General features: G+C 46.3%; 2 protein-coding genes and 1 long non-coding RNA gene across 3 annotated transcripts; 1 reads left to right on the forward strand and 2 right to left on the reverse strand.

Annotated features, from left to right (window-relative positions):
* The first annotated feature begins 118 nt into the window (after positions 1 to 118).
* On the forward strand, positions 119 to 7,425 carry LOC119117960. Its single transcript, XR_005096631.1, has 3 exons — positions 119 to 250; positions 683 to 804; positions 7,340 to 7,425. It is a non-coding gene; the product is annotated as an uncharacterized LOC119117960 (long non-coding RNA).
* Positions 1,004 to 2,454, reverse strand: chac1 (ChaC, cation transport regulator homolog 1 (E. coli)). The gene is made up of 3 exons (XM_037244623.1): positions 1,811 to 2,454; positions 1,684 to 1,719; positions 1,004 to 1,562 (listed from the first exon to the last, which is right to left on the reverse strand). Exons 1-3 carry the CDS (start codon positions 1,991 to 1,993, stop codon positions 1,182 to 1,184), a joined length of 600 nt encoding a protein of 199 aa, XP_037100518.1. The 5' UTR covers positions 1,994 to 2,454; the 3' UTR covers positions 1,004 to 1,181.
* dll4 (delta-like 4 (Drosophila)) lies at positions 4,504 to 12,650 on the reverse strand. The gene is made up of 11 exons (XM_037244622.1): positions 12,223 to 12,650; positions 11,883 to 12,116; positions 11,625 to 11,682; positions 10,499 to 10,762; positions 9,126 to 9,186; positions 8,462 to 8,592; positions 8,072 to 8,241; positions 7,782 to 8,001; positions 6,529 to 7,246; positions 6,313 to 6,421; positions 4,504 to 5,382 (listed from the first exon to the last, which is right to left on the reverse strand). The coding sequence occupies exons 1-11, from the start codon at positions 12,268 to 12,270 to the stop codon at positions 5,377 to 5,379; spliced, it is 2,019 nt and encodes a 672-aa protein (XP_037100517.1). The 5' UTR covers positions 12,271 to 12,650; the 3' UTR covers positions 4,504 to 5,376.
* Between the last annotated feature and the right edge of the window lie 1,703 nt (positions 12,651 to 14,353).

Genomic DNA, 14,353 nt, shown 5'->3' on the forward strand with positions numbered 1-14,353 from the left:
TTACTTTATTTCTTTATTTTATTACTTTGTGTGTTTCAAATAAATAGTATAGTTGACCCACAGTGCGTTCAGAGACAGTTTGAAGGGATTTGAGTGACTTTGGCGGCGGGTGTGCGTTGAAATGTAACCGTCGAATTCTCATGACACTGATGTCTCATTATTTCAGACATAGAATATCTTTATTTCGAAAAGAAACTACCAGACAACCGCAACAAGGACCTCCATGGAGCCTGCTAACTACAAACAGATGGTAAGTTAAAAAGAAAAAGCAACACACAGAGTTCCAATTTAGTCAACGTTCATTTGGAAAATACTATGCCGCAAGGCACAAGCAACAGTTGTAGCAAGTTTTTGTGTATTAATTGAGACGCTATGCGAGTGTACAACCCGTCAACAAATCTTAAATTATACCTTTATTTGTTTAAATCTGTATTAAAGTCAGTAAAGGCTTGATTTTCTCTGATTTTAGCAACAAACACCGGAAAAACCTAGCATTGTTTATCCTGACGTCACACACATCTCTGGACACACAGCCAGCTGCCATGTGAGATATTACATTGTTCTGTTAAGTATTTTAGTGTTTGAATTAAGTTAATAGATGTAAAGAATGGGTAATGTTTGGCATCTGACTGCACCAATACAGATGGGATGAATTAAGTTTCATTTCTCCATTTACTGGCAGGTGGGAGGATCGAAGTGTCATTTCTGTGATTCACTGACACCAACTTGGAATTGAGACAAAAAAGATTTGTCAAGAAAAAGAGCGGTTGTCCATAAATCAAGTGTGTCCTGAAAACATTGAAGGTAAGTTTGAATCCTTAGTGTGATATTCCGAACATAATTTGTTCCGAAAAAGTATGTGGAAAATATATGAATAAGTGAGGTTGATAATTTTCAACACTTAATTATATTGTAATATTTAGTGTTAGTTTAGTTTTGAGAAGCTAATTTGTGTGTTGGAATTATAAGTCATGAGCGTGTGTATTTAAAAAGGAAACAAAAGTAGCTTTTTTCAAGATTTTATTTCCACAATGATACCATTTGTTGAAATGCCTGAACATGACCAGTAATGCATAAACAAAACTGTATTTTTAAAAAAAACATAAGGTTCAGTGTTACAGTGCAATGATGCTTATTGATGAAACAGACTAGTAGACAGGTCTTAGTTGTGTATGCATGAGCTACTGGATTTCCAACATGTAGGAGACCATGGCCAGCGCCGCAGCCTCCACTGCAAACAGGTGCTGGTCATCCACTTTCGGGCAGCTGGTCCGCATGAAGGCGGCCAGCCGTAGCAGGTACTCCAGGTTGTGACCCGTGCGACCCTCGCACATTGCGATCCGGGCGCCGATCTCCTCGGGGGCGGCGGGCCCCAGGTACAGGGGGTTGTCGGCGGTGGCGATGTACAGCAGAGCCGGTACAGACGGGCCACCCTCCTCTGGATGGAAGGTCACAATCTCGCTGACGTAGCCACCGCGGACTCCCTCGCGTACGTTCAGGTACTCAAGGGCCTCCTCCACTTGGGTGCCGCTCACTTCGAAGGCCACACCCCATGTGCTCGCCTAGAAAAATAAGATAATGTGGTCAAATACAGACGGTAGACTTTATGGAAAAAGGTGCAAAGTTATTTTATTTATATAAAGCCTTAGGCTTGCATTTGAAGGCGGAAGTAGGGCTACTTACGTCATCATCTGGAATCAACGTCACCACTCTTGCGGGCTGTCAAGAAAAAAGAGAGGCAGCCATGAGACAACACCCTTGCGCAAGAATAAGTCACGAAAACATACAAATGAAATATTAAAATCCTTACCAACTCGTCGTTGCCGCGGTGGAAGTTATCTCCGTGCCAGAACCGTCTCTTGTAGCCTCGAATGTAGCCCACTTTGCTCCGCTTGTACTTGAAGTCAGGCTTCCACACCAGCGAGCCGTAGCCGAAGATCCACAGGCTGCTGCCGCTGCAGCTCTTGGCTGCCAGGATGTCTTGAGGCTTCATGTTGCTTGTTTCACACGACTTTTACAAAAAAAGACGACGTATGGATGGAATCGCTCTGGGGCCTTGCGCTCAACTAGCTGGTGACTAACGTTAGCTTCCTCCGGTCCAGCAGCAGCGGTACCGGTTGGCTCGATGGTATACCGCGAGGGGTATTGGAGCCCAACTGCTTGGCAGTTGCGAGGACGCTGGAGCGCAAGTTTTTCCCCCGATGCATTGCCATTGCAGTTACCGCATAGTGCCTTTTAAAAAGCCATGTTGGCAGTAGCCGCTCGGGCCTAACGACGCGTCGAAAAACAAAAACGACAGGTTTCGGCCAGCTGCTCAGCCGGCAGAAAAGAGATTAAAGATCGAAATGATGATAAGATCGTCGATGTTGCGATGAGTAGTTATTAAAAAATCTTTGCTTCAGCTTCTCGTCGATGCTGTCTACTCTGCGCCGTTTTCTCGCCACGTACTCACTCCGTCCTCGCTTATTTGTACGCTTCAACAAAAGTAGGCGGATGTGGGGTACCGTTCTAACCAATAGAAATGACGATATTCATAGCTCGTTTTGAAATCCACCCAATCAAATTCTACAGCGCCCATTTAGGGCGATGCGTCGACTCACATCGAGATCTTATTGGTTGAAATGGTTCGTAAAGGCGACGCCTTTTGGCTCGGCCGAAATGTCAAATGAGCTGTCATTCAACCTAACTCGAAATGTGATTGGCTGACTGCGCTTGTCATTTTGGATCTATTTCCGGACTGTGCGGCTGATGCAACCTTTTCCCAGCGTTTCCAGCACTGCCTTGCAAGCAACATATCAAGACATTGCATCAGATTTGCGGTTCAAAGGGCTGTGATTTTTGATGAACATTATGCATAGACATTTTTGTGCATTTGAGATTTGTGTATGTGAGATTCAATGTTGATTTATTTGTGTGCATCCAGAAGTCACTTAGAGACTTTTATCAATGCTTGGTTACTTGAACCAGCCAAAAGTAGTCAGCAATGAAATATAGTACGTTGACTGCACACTAGCCTATAAGTAATGCAATTTATTCTTATCAAAACAAACGGTGTCATTGACAAATTTGTACTTGAAAAGTTAGAAAGTGTTATTAGCCGGTTTGATGCTCTTTGGACCTTTGAACTCTGTCTAGTTTTTGCACACCGCAGCATGGTCTGTCATTTTAGTCATCGCAGTTAAAATATATTTAGACGTAATGCACTCCTGAGCTAAGGTCGAACTCTTGCGTCCTACCTAGAAAAATAAGTCACAAGTTCACTGGACACTTACAATTTGATATTTCTAAAAATAATAATGTTCGAAGAAAACAAACAAGTTGTGGCCCAAGACTGATTATCTTGTGCTTGGGCTCATTACTGCCACCTAGTGCTAGTTGATGAGACTTCTGCTTCATGCACAACATCAGCGTCCTCTCCTTTTAAAACATTATCATGACAACAGGAGTTGATTAGTCTGCCAGTTTGCACCGTCGCTTCCTGGAAGAAAAAACAAAAAACGCATGCGTGAGAAAATCAGCCGGCTCTTGCCGGCATGCTCTGCATTTTTATTTTATTATTTTTTCGTTTTAATCAAAGAGGAAGCAGGAACTGATGTCAACGGGTCACAAACAGGATGCTGTGATTATAACACAATGAAAATGCCTGGCGGGTGTTGTGTGTGACGACTGTGTGAGGGTGTGTGTGGAGATCTATGCCCTCAATTCACATACGAACACTCGATATATTTCCAAATGTCAGCGTACACAAAACAGAGATGTTTTTGTTATTTCCGAGGATTTACGGCACATGCACTGCCTCCCATCTGGTGTGAGGCCTTCCCCATTCGCCCCTTCCCCTCTGGTGAGGTGACACCCCAAGTGCCAGGCCCCCTCCGCCCGGCTTTGTTTGCCCCTGAGTAGGTGGTACAGAAGCGGGTAGTAAAATATCGCTCTTAGCCCTGGAGGGTGAGGCCGTCAGTTGGGGAGTGTGCATTCATAAGTGTGTGTGTGTTATTTTATGGGCGCTTGAGAGCTGGCATATGTTGTTTTATTTTTTTTTTAATACCCCCCCCCCAATCCGTCCCTTTTGCAGCATCTGTTTTCGGGGTGACGCGTGCGTGAGTGCATTACAAGAGGCGGAGTCTGGCTTTGTTTCACCGTTTCCAGCTCGAGGCAGCCCCGGTCGCCATAGAAACGGATTTAAATTTCAAGCCAATTTGAGGGGTCCGTGGAGAGAACAGAGGGTGGGACGAGAGCCAAAGGCGTTTCCAGGAATGACTTAAAGTAGTGATGCGGCAGTCAGGAAATGAGGAAGGACGGAGGGTTGGGGGCTTTGCTTTACGTCTCCCCTCTATGTCCAAAAGAAATCTTGTGATATGACGCGCAGCTGGATTCCATATTCGCAAGCCGGGGTCGCGTTTATTCCGAGTCCTGGCGATCATTATAATTGATCCTCCGTAGAAGAGCGATAAACATAAAGCACATGTGAGCGAGCGTGAAACACCTCTGAAATAGCTCAAGACGGTTTTTCCACAAAGTTTATTCCTCAGAAGTTTGGTCCTTATAAATATGCATTATATACAAAATAATATTATAAAACATATAAAGAGCAATGTGTCGTATTTAAATTAAACTCTAGAAATCATTTTTAAAAAAAACAATTACATGAGTGGTTCTGTACTGTAGTTTTGAAGTGTGTCATAGGCAGGCAGGCGGTGGTGTGAGCGAGGTCTCGTTCAGCTTGCATAGAAAGGCTTTCTATGCGTACGTTTTGACTGTCTTTGCTGATTGAAAAGTACGTTCTTCGTTTGTCTTTTTTTTTTGTAGTGCAAACAATCCAAGAAGGAGACAGGGGCACAAATTGTTCCACCCCTCACTCACCCCAACACCCCCTTTTTTTTTTTTTTAAGGCTTCTAGTGAATTCGGGCTGCATGTAACTCTCCAAATCGAAGACGTTCAGACATTCATTACTCTCAGTGTTTGTGACGTTGGATTGTGGGTGTTGACCCTGAGTTTTTTGTTGTTGTCGTCGTTGATTTTTGCATAGAAGGCGAAGGTGGCAAGATGGGTTTTCCGGGTGGGCGGGGCTAAAAAAAAAATCTCAGGCAACTTTCACTGATTGCTTGGCTGTAAGTCATCGTCGCCATGGTGATTATCACACAAGGCCAGAAAACGAGTGGATGGTAGGCGATCCACCTTCGCCTCCTTTTCAACCGTCCAGGAGATGATAAGTTAAAATGTTCCTCCACCGTGTCTTCAAGTCTTCCAAAGAGCAGCGGCTGACACATCGGGGGAAAAAAACAACCCCAAAGTCTCTTCTCGGTATTTGTAAACAATCCAGAATGTTCCAATTCTGCTTCGATTGTATTGCCGGGTCTCTTGTGCGTCACTCGTTTTTAAACCTGCAGTGGATAAAAGAAAAGAGGTGGTTAGACGTAGCCTCAGATTACTTTGTATGACGATCAGACGAACAAAACAGGATGAAAACAAAAAAGGACAAGCTGGTGTATCTTAATTGGTTCCGAAATGTGCACACAAACAAAGCGCTCCTGGGACCCAACTGTCCCAATGTTGTGCTTGATCAGCAAAAAAAAATCAGTTGCTTTGTCAGAACTGCGGATCTGCTTTTCATTTGAAGTCGTCTTGAATCAAGACCCGACGTAATACAATTAATCCGAAAGTTATGTTTTCAATCATGAAATGATAAGCGGCTAAAATGTTAACCATGTCTAAGTGTCCTTGCGCAAGACACTGAACCCTAATTTGCTATTTGGCGGGAGCGATGATCGGACAAGCTCCTCATTGTCTCTTTTGTGAATAGAAACACACTTTCTTTTCCCATTTTTGCCCAAATTATGCTGAGACAGCTGGAATTTATCCTCACTAACATTACGATGAATTTGAATCAGAATGGCAACACAATGTCTTGGTTGGTGGTGTGTCCAGGAAACAAAGATACGCTGTCTTCTTTCATTAATCTTCTATTTGAAAACAACAACACCATCAAAGGGATTAGCGTAAATGCTATCATTTTTTTTTTTATCGGAACAAGATGACAGGAAAACAAGGTTGCAGGGTTTACTTGATGGAACGGAACGCTATAGTGGAATTTTTTTTTTTTTTTATGGGACCGGGCCAACAAAATTCCAAGCTTCTTCCAGCTAAGCAACAACACTCAATGTGGTCTTATCAGAATGAGAGATCAAAATATCTTCTCATGAGAGAACAGATCAAACAATCTACTAATGTGACAATTTAATCCCACCCAGAAAACAAAGACTGACTTTGCTTGGATGTTTGAAGTCTTTTAAGATGTCTGCGGCGCGGCTTACCTCTGTCGCTATGACGCACTCTCTTCTCGTGTCACCTATGACGAATACCGACTGGTACATAGAGTCTCTGGACGAGGATATCGTTGATATCCGACACTCCGGCTTTTCACTGTGGACACAAATCCATCGGCTTGAACTTGAAACTATTTGCACGTGCATTTTTGTTGTTGTTGCTTTTTTTTTTTTTTTAGAAACGTTGCAATTCAAAAGGCTTACCTGCAGACTCTACTCAAGGGTCTTTTGTCTTCTAAACATTTGTCATAAATAAGACTTTTGTCTTCTCGCGACGTGTCGTCTTTAAATTCCTTTGTTTTTGAGCTGTAAGGGTCCAAGTGATAGTTTTTGTGGATAAAGTTCGACTTCTCCGAGTCGCAGTCCACCTCCAGGCTGACTTTCTGGTTGGTGTTTTTGAGCTGCGAAGCCGTGATGAGATTATCCCGCTGAGCGCTGGACACATTGTTCATGGTCTCCGTGTCCTCTCGTTGCCTTCGGGCCTGCCGGTGGATGTGCCTCAGTGCCAAGCCCACCATGCAAAGCAGCACCAAAAGCGCCACCAGACCGACGGCCAGAGAGACGGCTGCCCACTGGAAGCCATCTTGAGCCTCCCCGACTTGTGAAGTCACAGCGGCGAAGAACTCGCAGCTGTGTCCCGTGAAGCCAGGCGGGCACACGCAGGTCGCCGGGGGCTTACTGGCGCAGACGCCGCCGTTGAGGCAAGGATGGAGAGGACAGTCATTGAGGACCTTGTCGCAGTTGCGTCCACTGTACCCCGGGGGGCACGCGCAGGTGTAGTCGTTGATCCGGTCCAGGCAGGTCCCGCCATTGACGCACGGGTTCCCGGCGCACTCGTTGATGTTGATTTCGCAGTGCTGGCCCGTAAATCCCGCGCGGCAACTGCATACCCGGGTACCACCGTGGATCAGGCACTGGCCACCTACAGAAAACCCAAGAAGAGAAAAGTGTCAAAATGGTGCCTGAAAGTCCCTCAAGCTCTTCCGGGTCTCTCATGGAAAAACTTGTGTTTCAGAGTCTCCCTGCTTCTACCCAAAGTTTCTGACGGGCTGGAGATCAGGACCCTCATGTTCTTCCACAGCAGAATCAACAGAAATGAGGTAATCCAACAAAGATGGAAGTGTCATTTCTAAGACGAAATGACTATTGAGTTGTGAACTCTCAACAAGTGTCGTTCTCACGAGGAGGCCTCGCTTTGCACATCTGCGTCCAATCTGCGACCACGCCGTTGTTGATTGTTCTCTCTACAAAGAAACAATTCTTCCGTCTTAGTAAAACAAGAAATGTGTTGCCCCCTTAATCAACAACGACTGCCGCGGGCAGCGGTGACATTTACAAGCTGCAGCTCAAGACCGTCGACTTGTTTAGAAGCAGGACAATAGACACTGACTTCCCGGCAATTCCTGTTGTTCCGCACGCTTCCACTCGTGTGTGTGTGTGGGGGGGGGGGGTCGTACCATTAGCGCAGGGAAGCGTGGTGCACTTGTCCACTCTCTTCTCGCAGTTGAGGCCGGTGTAGCCGCTGGGACACTCGCACATGTAGCTCCGCCCGTTGTCCTTCTCCCAGCACTTGCCACCGTGGAAGCACGGGGAATCCACGCACGTCAGGAGGCTGTGCTCGCAGTGGGAGCCCTCGAAACCCTCCGGACACGAGCACACGTAACCGCTCTCCAGATTCTAGGGAGACGACCGTGACGTTAGCTTCAATTAGCACGTGGGAGTACAAAAAGTCCCCAAAATGACTTACAGTGCATATTCCTCCGTTGCGGCAGGGGTTGCTGTCGCACTCCTGCATCTCCAGCTCGCAGTCGACGCCGGTGAAGCCCGGCATGCACGTGCACGTGTAGCTGCCCTGGCCCGTGTTCATGCAAGTGGCGCCATTCACGCAGGGATGATGATGCGTGCAAAAGTTGAGATCTTCATGGAGACGAAGGAAGACGGCAAGCGGGAGGTGAGTGTTTATGTTTATACGAAAGAAAGTTATCCCGTCTATTCTTGCTTGCGTATCATGAGTGAGAAGAAACCCAATTTAGCTAATGCGCTTCCTCGGCTGATCCAAATGAAAAGCAGGCAACATGAGAGTGTCCTTGAAAGTGGACCACTATGTGTGTGTGTGTGTGTGTGTGTGTTTCCTTACCTTGGTCACAGAATAGGCCTCCCCAACCCTCTTGACAGTTGCACTGCCACGGCAGCTGGCAGGTGCCGTGCTTACACGCCGGGTATTTTTTGCACTCGTCGCAGAAGGTGCCCTGCCAGCCATCTCGACACCTGTAGGGGGCGATAATGAGCTCAGTCTCATAATTACGCTTCGCTAAATTGAATTTGTAAGATCATCGTGGTTTTTTCGGTCTTAGGTTGGGGTTTTAGTTTGGGAGATTTTTCAGAATGATGTTTTTTTTAAAAAAAAAATCAATTTGTTTTTTTCTTCCAAATCTTTATCATTTTTTTTGTGTTCTGTTTGTTTTTTCCATAGTTGGTTTCATTTTAAAATTCTTCCGTCTAAATTTGTTATGAAATTTGTTATGATCTGCTGTGCTGAGTGAGAGGGGATATGGGAGCGGCTTAATGATGCTGTTCGGGCATCCCAAAGGGTTTTAACCTCATTCCTGGTTGGGGTAGTGATGGATTTGTGTCGCCAAAAAGAGGGCAAAATATGAGTGGGGAATTTGCTGAGCATCGTTGAACTTTAGTCTGTATAGTCGGAGCTCGAAAGTGAGGATTTAAACGGATGAAAAATCGACATCTTGCCACTAGGATCTTGTACGTAATAAAATGACCCGCACTTTCGGTTCAATACTTACACACACTCTCCAGGTTTGGAGCAGTTGCCGTTCCTCTCGCTGCAGCCTTCCAGACAGATGGCTATGGAAGAAAAGAAGAATGTATACATATCAATATAATACGGCCGTTGTAGCATTTTGAAGTTGTATGGAAAATATGTAAACACGTTTTCTTTTTTCCCTCCCTACATGGGCTAACATTCGAGGTCACGCTTGACGTCTTTATAAATAACAGCGCAGAAATGTCCATGTGTCTCGCTCTGCCTCTCATTTGATCTCAACCCAGCTGCTGAGAGGTTTGTTTGCGCAGAGCGGGACTCGCGGGGCTCCGACATTATCGCGCGGCTGCCGACGGTAAGCAGCCAGTTTAGCGGGCAACAGATGCTCGCTCTCAATAGCAGACAGCTGTCACTATTGTTGTTGTGGCCGCCATATTTGCAGCTGCTGCTATCGAGCGCGCGCGCGTCGCTCGGCGCGTGGCTGGATAATAGCGGCGTGATTAACCCCGGCGCGTGTGAGGCACGCGTGCGTGGCCTCCTAGCAATGCGCGCGCGCCCCTCCTGCCATCCCCCCTCCCCTCATGCGGATTGGGTTACTGGGCACGGGCAGGCCAGTATTGTGGTAAATAATACGGTAGTGTCAGGTAAAAGCACACCTGTAGATGCTAAATGGCTGACATTCACAAACCAGTCGGGCATGTTTGAACTCGTTGGGAGTCATTGATGGTAATACAGTGCAGTGGTGGGTGCCTTGAAAGTTTATCAAATTATGCGCTGAGCCAAAATAGTTCAAGCAAAAGTAGTGTTTCAATTCAATTCTCACACGGTGATATTTGAAGCAGACAAATGACGCTTCACACTAAATAGTCGTGTGAATGTAAACAAATGAATGAGCTCATTAGTTACCATAGCATTCCCAATCTATCTTTTTCTTACCCCCCCCCACCCCCCCATGCATATTTTCTGTAGTCAGCCATGAAAGATGAGCTTCTAATTGCAAGGCGTCAGCCCATATGGTTGGAATTTGGCGCCGCGGTTGTCCGAATAGATCGCGCCAATTCCTCTTTGGCCACCAAATGGCGCGGATGACAGAGACATTGTCGCGTATACGGCACATGGTAACGATTACTCTCGGGCGTCACTCTTGATGAAAAGCGGCGGACCTCTAGAGTGAGGGTGGGCCCGGGTTTGTAGTCCAACTTTAAAATGTTGCATTTACGCACAACTGGCCTCACCTCAAACATAACCACTTTGTAATTATGTGTCAACAATTCCATCAAGTACAAGGTCCGCACAACTATCCTTAAAGATGCTAATCTCTCGCTCTTCAGACTCTTCAGAACCCCAAACGACACCAAAGCTTCAGTCACTGCAGACGTATGTCGACCGACTTACGTTCTTCGCAGTATTCCCCCTTCCAGCCGGCCAGGCAGGACAACTGTCCATCCCTGGTGCAGGTGTAGTGTCCAAAGCGGTCGTCCCGGGGCGTGCATTTCTTGGAGCAACTCTCGCCGTAGTAACTTTCGTTGCAGACGAATCGGTAGGAATACTTGAGCTCCGTCTGCTCGCTGGTCTGCGTGTCCTGAGCCCAGTCGCTGCCCACGCTCAGTTGTCTTTGGATGGCGAAGAAGCTTATTAGAAAGTCCGAGTTGTTGGCATCTGGAAAGGAGTTGGAATGACTTCAAATTGTGTTGGGGATGTTTCAAACACGGATTCATAACATCTGTGAAAGATTTGACTCATATTGTGGTTGATGTATATTTGTCACGGGTAGAAGAATGAAATGCTCTTCGACGAGCACCATACATCATAATAATGTCGACTTTTTGTTTGGTGGGCGATTGAAAAACTGTGTGAGCCTTGTCTGGTGCTAACATTAGCTGGTACAACTGCAGAAAGGGTCACGAGTCATTGTACCCTTAAAGGTAGAACAATTTACGCCCCCCCCACCCCCACCCCAGCGCGTATCATAAATTATTGTGCTTTCCAACGTCGCCTCGTTCCACTCCACTAATCTGCCCAGTAGCAAGCTGCATCCCTTATCACATCCTATACAGCCCAGATGAAAGATAAACTCAGGTTTTGAAATTTCCTCTTTCTCTTCCGTCGGCAAAAACATTCCCAGGCCACCCCCATCCCGGTCCCGTCTTCCAGCGGGGGCGGAACAGAAGTAAGGTGTAAAATACAGGAAGACTCAGTCAGGGCTTCTTGGCAGTCGCCGTGTATTCTCACCGAAAGCCCCGCGGCTCGTTCCCACGCCAAAAATAAACCGCAGGAAGTTCAATTGTGTTGAGCACAAGAATGAAGAAGGTGTCCACAAGTTCATAACAAAGAGGCGGAGAAGGTGTGAAAAAAATATGCAAGCAACCAATGAGGTGAGTAAATATAAGGACTAATTAATGACTTGATCTTTTGCTAAATTATTGTGGTGAAATTAAAATAAATAAAAAAAACACTTTCTGGGGTTAAGTGTGCACCTAGAGCGCCCTCCTGTGGTGAAGCTCAGTTACGCAGCACTTACCTACAGGTAGATTTCCATGAGGAGCGTGCCAGGCTTCAATTATTAATGAAAATGATCCCTAGGAAGAGAAAGACATATCAGTCTATAATTGACGTTCTTGTCATTTTTTTTCTCAAGCTGGCACACTTTCTAAATGAATGATGTCACTGCAGGATTTAGAGGAGCAGGTGAGCCCCCTAAGGGACTAAAGCGCTCTAAAACCAACTGCTAAAAATTTTCCCCTAAAAGTGAAAGTATACTGAAAGAGTGGCTGCTTACCGGCCACCCATAGTTGAAGGGGATCTGGATGGGACCGGGCAGCACCGAACCCAGCACCGGCGTCCGGGCGCTGCCGAAAATGCATTCTCCTGGCGAGACCACCACCTGGTAGTTTTTCAGGCACACCCGGAAGTAAGTTCTGCAGCTTGGCTTGCACGGCAGCCCGTTGGCCAGCAGGCCCCTGTGGTTCTTAAAGTCGTGAAGGTGCAGCTCAAAAACGCCTGAGGCAAACACCTACAAAAGACAAATAGATTTTTATGCTAACTGCTCCCAAAAATAAATCAAACAGTGAATCCTGTGGCTTTTTATTTGGGGGTCGGGGGGTGGTCCTCCTTCATACCTGTGTCATGGTGCTGAAGGCAAGGGCGAAGGTGACCCAAGCTGCCATCCTTCCGCAGCTAAAGTGACACCTACAGTGCAATCCCAATTCCCAAAGAAGCAATTCAATAAAAGTAGAAGAAAAGGGGAGCGGGGGGGTTGTAATCCTTCAAAATGCCCACTCTTAGTTCCTCTCCTCCAGAAAACGTTATCCAAATATAACGGGAGCAATATCCAAGAAGCGCGGTGACCCCCCTCCTCCTCCTCCTGTCGCCCCTCCTCACATGGCACCGTACTCCACAAAGGTGCGCGTCAGCCAGCGGCGTGCGCGCGGGCCCCCTCTTACGTGCGTGCGCGCGTGTGTGCGTGCGTGTTTCGGTGGGATGCAAAAAAAAAGTTGTGCGTCCACGGAGCGTCCACACAGCCCGCCGCGCGTCACTCTGGTTCGCCTTCAATGGGAGCGCACGGCGCGCGTCCTCCCTCATTTATAGACTTGCGCGCGGCGGCTCATTACATAAACTGCCAATCGTGGACGCCGCGCTCCACGCCCATTCGCCCACCACACTCCTCCTCCGCCGCCGCCGCCGCCTCCTCCTCCTTCCCCTCGCAACCCGACAACAAAATATCCAGATTTAATGCGTGCACGCGCGCACGCAGCGCCATTACGAGCAAGCATGCAGCAACATCTGTTAACTTATTTCTGGCGCACACTTGCGCGTTATGGGCAAAGACAATGAATGGATGATGACAGAGGAAACTCTTCGTTGTTAGATGCTTAATTAGTCCAAATATTTAGTCACCTCTTTGCTTCTATATTTTAATAATTGTGCCATCATTTAATTATTCATTCATCTTTTATATATATAAAATATAAAATGTATAAATACTCAATAAATATATTCAATAAATATAAATATATTCATTCATAATATATATATATATATATATATATATAAAATGAATGAATGCATATATTTATATTTATTGAATATATTTATTGTCACTGCTTTTTGGATTCAAACCAGTGTCTACAAGCCTTTAGGGTTAGTTTGCATTCATCATATTAAATAAGGGGTGATCTCATTTACAATTGTCCCTTACACTCATTCATAATCATCTCCCCTCCCCTCTGATGGGTGTCGCGTGGGCACCTTGATGTGCGTCCACACTTGACACAGTTTAGCGGCAGCGTGCCTCCCTTTCCCTGCCCTCCTTTCCCCTCCCTTCTCCTCCTCTCCTCTCTACTCACCATTGTTGAGGCGCGTGTCCCTCCTCTCGCCCTCATACGGGTGCGCGGTGTGCGGGCACATCACTATTCAGCTGTATGCAAATGAACTCGCTCGTCGATGTCATTTTCAAGCATGAAATGTGTACAGGTACCGCCTTCTTCTCTATTGCGGAAGACGAATATTAATGCAGTCAGTACGATTACATATGTTCCTTTCCAAGGTCGTCGTAGGGCCACAAAAGCGACATACGCTTAAGTTATGCGCGCTGGCCAAACGTCGCCTGTTGTTTTTCCAAGGTAGCCGCCCGCCGCCCCAGAGTGAAAACGGAGAGCGTTAATTGTGTTTATACTAGCAGCAGCGGCGGCAAACTTGCATGCTATTGACACACCTGTTGTGTCCCCAATGAGTCTCCGCGGCACAATGGCTTACGCGTGCATGCACCTCAGGCTCTGCTCATTCTAAATATATATATACTTATACACAAAACGCCATCAGCTGCAAATTCTCTTGCGTGTTGACTTTGAAAACGAATTAATCATTGCCACCCAACGAGTTGCAATGCCATTGTCTGGTAGAACCGAGCTGTGATTCGTCGGCCGTCATGGCAAATAGCCTTATCTGCAATTTTTTAAATTTTTTTTTTATTTTACAGCCGTGACTCCCATCTACCTGCTGTAAAAGGGTCATAAAAGCGGCGTTAGTAGCTGTGGCCGAGCTGATAACACTCTTTGCTTTGAGGGAAAGTGAGTGACGTGTGAGCCATGTGTTCTCTTTTGCTCTTTATTTGACTGTCATCGTCTACGATGGCTATCGAACATTGCACATTGTATATTAGATTGAGTTTTACAGGAAAAATGCAGCTGCTGAGTGCAGGGCCAATCCAAAGAACAAAAAAAGAAATAAATCACGTGATACAGTTCCACT

Source organism: Syngnathus acus, chromosome 24 (genome assembly GCF_901709675.1).
Source record: "Syngnathus acus chromosome 24, fSynAcu1.2, whole genome shotgun sequence".
Lineage (NCBI taxonomy): Eukaryota > Metazoa > Chordata > Actinopteri > Syngnathiformes > Syngnathidae > Syngnathus > Syngnathus acus.